The sequence below is a fragment of the Notolepis coatsorum genome, assembly GCF_963971535.1.
Source record: "Notolepis coatsorum genome assembly, chromosome: 16".
Taxonomy (NCBI): Eukaryota; Metazoa; Chordata; class Actinopteri; order Aulopiformes; family Paralepididae; genus Notolepis; species Notolepis coatsorum.
The window spans coordinates 16,623,997-16,628,107 of NC_140180.1; the positions used below are offsets into that span (position 1 = coordinate 16,623,997).

Below are 4,111 nucleotides of genomic sequence, written 5' to 3' on the forward strand. Positions count from 1 at the left end.
ACAAAAATGGAAAGTCGACACAGTGGTTGGAGATCATACTTTTTAAATGCAGCAAAGGAAGGAAGAACCGTCAGCTTCAGAGTCAGCTGGACACCATTCCAGTTGTTGGAAGCATCAAAGGAAAAAGCTTTTTTTTCCTAGTTCAGAGCAAACTCAAGGAACCCTAAGAACCAACCAGTCATTTGAACGTGTACAATAGGTTCCAAGATTCCATTCCAACAGTGTTGTGATGTAAGAGGGAGGTTTACCAATAAGGGCTTTAAAAATAAAGAAATACCAATGTTAGTTACGCCTTTCAACCAGAGAAAGCCATCCAACCTTTATTGTTGCATGTCATCATTATCTTGGGAAAAAAATACACATCAGGCATTGTTCTCATACCTGTGTCCTCTGTCATCTTACAACAATGGGACCTGGTGGGAACGTAGCTCTGCAGGTTGATGCATGTGTGACGGAAGGGAAGAGGGACGTTTTGGCAGTGACTCACTCAGGTTAGAGAGACACAGGGTGTGTTTGTAGAGGTGAAACTCCTCCCCTGCTCTCTTTTCAACCACACGCTCCTCACCCCTTCTCCTTTCCTCGTCATCTCTGCTTTCCACCGACATGGCCTTCACTGGGAAATACGAGCTGGAGAGTCAGGAAAACTACGTGGAGTTCCTGGAAGCCATCGGTAGCTAGCCGAGATCTTTTTCATTTTGTTTTTAAACGGATTCATGTGGAATGAATGTGACTCGTGTTTGATCATTATCTTGTAATTGACTTGAACCTTCCGCACTCTGCATGTTTGCATCTGCTTTGTTTTTGTCCTCTACCCGCAGGGTTACTTGGCGCCAAAACGGACCACAAAGTGGTGACGGATGTGGTTCAGAGCGGCGACGACTTCACATGGACACAGACCATCCCCAACTGGATCTGGGCCAATAAGTTCACCGTCGGTCAGGAGTGCGAGCTGGAGACCATGACGGGCTCCAAATTCAAGGCAAGTCAAGTCCGGTTCAGTTTTCTATTCCGGAGCAATATGTTACTTTTGAGACAGATATACCAAGTGAAACAAAACATCTGTCACAACTTTGTCCAACTATCACAGGAGATTTAATTCGTACAATTAAAACCAATGCCTTCATCAGGGTTACATGACAAAGTTACATAACTTAAGTTGCTGAATTCTTCTCCCAAGACAGATATACCACAATGTGCAGCCTCTTAAACGGCTAACATCTGTCTGTGCACGTTGATAATTTGACTCCTTCTCTTCCTAGGCCTCCGTCAGCAAGGAAGGGGGCAAGATTTCAATACAGTTTCCCCAGTACCTTCTCATGGCAGAGATCAGCGCTGATGATAAACTTGTGATGGTGAGAGACTATTTTCAGTGACATTATTCTCAGAATAATCACACGTTCACCAGCGGTCAAATACTGAGTCACGAACTGCAAACAAAGATGTGAACAGATGTGATATAATAGTCCTTTGTTAGACTACAATAACCTGTATAACAATGATTTAGCAGAGGAACAAACTTTTTCTCTGAGAGCCCAAACTATATACTGTATACACTGTATTTGTGTCATAGCTAAATCTACCCTATTTTTAGACAATGATGTATTTTCAGCCTACTTTACAGTAAATTGCATAAAATGTATTACTTTTTCTTTTTAAGTTCTCAAGAATAATGTCAAGACCCATTTTAATCTTCCTGTGACCCAGGCTTGGCCTCCACACCCCAACTTAAAAACAAAACAACGTACTGTATGGAATGAACAGCTCAAATGTACAGACTCATGTGCAGCACCAAATGTAATGTATTTATTTTTTATCATAACCTCTCTCTCTCTCTCTCTCTCTCTCTCTCTCTCTCTCTCTCTCTCTCTCTCTCTCTCTCTCTCTCTCTCTCTCTCTCTCTCTCTCTCTCTCTCTCTCTCTCTCTCTCTCTCTCTCTCTCTCTCATGCTTGAACTCCAGCACTGTACGACTCCAGGAGAGAAGGGCGTGACATTCAAAAGAATTAGCAAGAGGACCTAGTGTTGCGAAACCCAACGTGCCCCAACAGAAACATCCCAAAATACAAATCCAAACGTGGGAGCGAAGCTGTGGCTTTGCCCTCCAGCTGTAGCCGCAACTGTCGCCGTGGAAGACGAGTGTCAACGACCCGAGAGAGACGTGAAGATACTCGCTCCCGTCACCTCCTCACTGACACTGCTCCCAAACATTGAAACGGACAAGACCGACTGAAGTGAGACATTCCCAGCCACACGACTGGTAGTCCACAGTATGGAGACTATATTGATACTGTGTATTCTAGAGGGGCACCGATACCACTTTTTAGTACGAGTACTTTTGTTTTGAGTACTCGACGATAGGGAGTACTGAAATGATTAGAATAGCTATGTATCCGGTCGATACCCGATGCTGGGCTCGGTATTGATGCATCTCTACTGTCAACCTGTGAGGTTGTCAACATGAATGAACTATACCAATCTGTAATGCCTTTTAAATAAAAAACATATTAAATCTAAATACACCAACATTGTGATCTATTTGTGAATTCAATGGTGTAGTGGACACAATAGGAGGCTATGCATCATTATAGACTTTCAGGTCATCTCATTCAAACCACATGGTCACTATGATAGTTGTTGTAAATGGTCCCCCTGTTCAGAATACCAGCAACCAAGACCAGTGGACAGATCTTTAAACCCGTGTGCTAATTCTCGTCATGACAACATTACCCAGGAAAGTAATGTCAAAAATTACAAAGATAATAATTAGGGCTGTCAGTTTATCGCGTTAATTAGATTAATTAATTACACAGCAAATTATCGTGTTGTGAAAATGAACTCAAAGTTAATTTTAAAAAAGTTTAAAAAAAAGTACTTTTAAATATATATATATATTTTTTTTTTAATCTCATTCATTCCATAAGAACATAGAATAAACATTTACAGACTCTTTTTATTTTTTTTTAATGGTCATTTGCATGTTCTTGGTATCTGATTCTAGGGACATCTATGGATCTCAGGGAATGTATTCCCAGTGTCAGAAATACTGTGTCTGTTACTAGGCTTGAGTAAATTGTAATGAACCAAATGAGAATATCAATTCAATATTTTATTTTATTATTTTTCTTTTTACTGTGAATTAAACCATGCTAAAATTGACCAGACCTGAAAAATCTAAGCAAATGAATAAATGGAAGATGATTAAACAGAAGGTTTTGTAGTACTGAATTCTGCCATCCGGACACATGCAATTTGAAATATGATTATAGAATATCAGGCTTAAAATGGTTATGCGATTAAAATGTGATTAATTAGATAAATTAATTACAAATCGTGTAATTAATTAGATACATTTTTTTTATCGCCTGACAGCACTAATAATAATACATCAACCAAGTTTCATTGTCCATTTTTTACCACCTCTATCACTTTACAAAAAAAGATAGCCGGTTTCAAAAGTGACAACATGTTGCAATGTTTGCTAATGTAATAACTGTCAGGAAATACATTTGGGTCCAAACTGTTCCCTAGCAACAACAGAATTCCAATGAAACTTTTTATACCACGGCCCGGGTGAATACTCTTTTCTGATTGGAGTTAAAACCGTTTAATGCACACGTAGTTCGCCTGAAAATTATTCATCTTTCTAAATGAATCCGCTACCCAACCTTCACGTCATATAACCCCTTCACTCATCACGGCACACGCCGTAGGGGTTTGGGGACTCCTGGAGTTAGGACATGTTGACGCTGGACGCACTCCAAAACTCCACCAGACCAGTGCCGCCGGTCTGAAGTCTCTGCAATGACGGCAACGCTACAAGACAAATACCACATGGCAGACAACAGACTGTTGGCTGAATCCAAAGGTTATTGTTTCAAGTTTCAAGTTTCTTTATTAGTTGTCATACAGAAGTACAGAATGCTTTTATACAAAATGCTTCTTTCTGTTACGCTCCAGAGACTGTGCTAGACAAAAATAGATAAGTATAAAAATAAATTAAGTATAGCAAGTATAAAATAGAAGTCAAGTACGTAGACACAAGTGTTCAGTATGTACATATGTGCAATGTTCAATGCAGAGTAGAAGTAACTGAGTTACCATACAATATACTAT

The 4,111-nt window shown here is 39.8% G+C and overlaps 1 protein-coding gene across 1 annotated transcript; it reads left to right on the forward strand.

Moving 5' to 3' along the window:
• Positions 1-527: 527 nt before the first annotated feature.
• Positions 528-2,523, forward strand: LOC311243253 (gastrotropin-like). Its single transcript, XM_084332404.1, has 4 exons — positions 528-670; positions 819-979; positions 1,260-1,352; positions 1,959-2,523. The coding sequence occupies exons 1-4, from the start codon at positions 604-606 to the stop codon at positions 2,016-2,018; spliced, it is 381 nt and encodes a 126-aa protein (XP_084188530.1). The 5' UTR covers positions 528-603; the 3' UTR covers positions 2,019-2,523.
• Positions 2,524-4,111: the final 1,588 nt, after the last annotated feature.

Excerpts from the sequence above, each read along its gene's own strand:
- LOC311243253 (XM_084332404.1), top strand. The coding sequence starts at position 604 with ATGGCCTTCACTGGGAAATACGAGCTGGAGAGTCAGGAAAACTACGTG. Across the intron at positions 671-818 it reads GGAGTTCCTGGAAGCCATCG|GGTTACTTGGCGCCAAAACG; the intron begins GTAGCTAGCCGA and ends CTCTACCCGCAG. Across the intron at positions 980-1,259 it reads TGACGGGCTCCAAATTCAAG|GCCTCCGTCAGCAAGGAAGG; the intron begins GCAAGTCAAGTC and ends TTCTCTTCCTAG.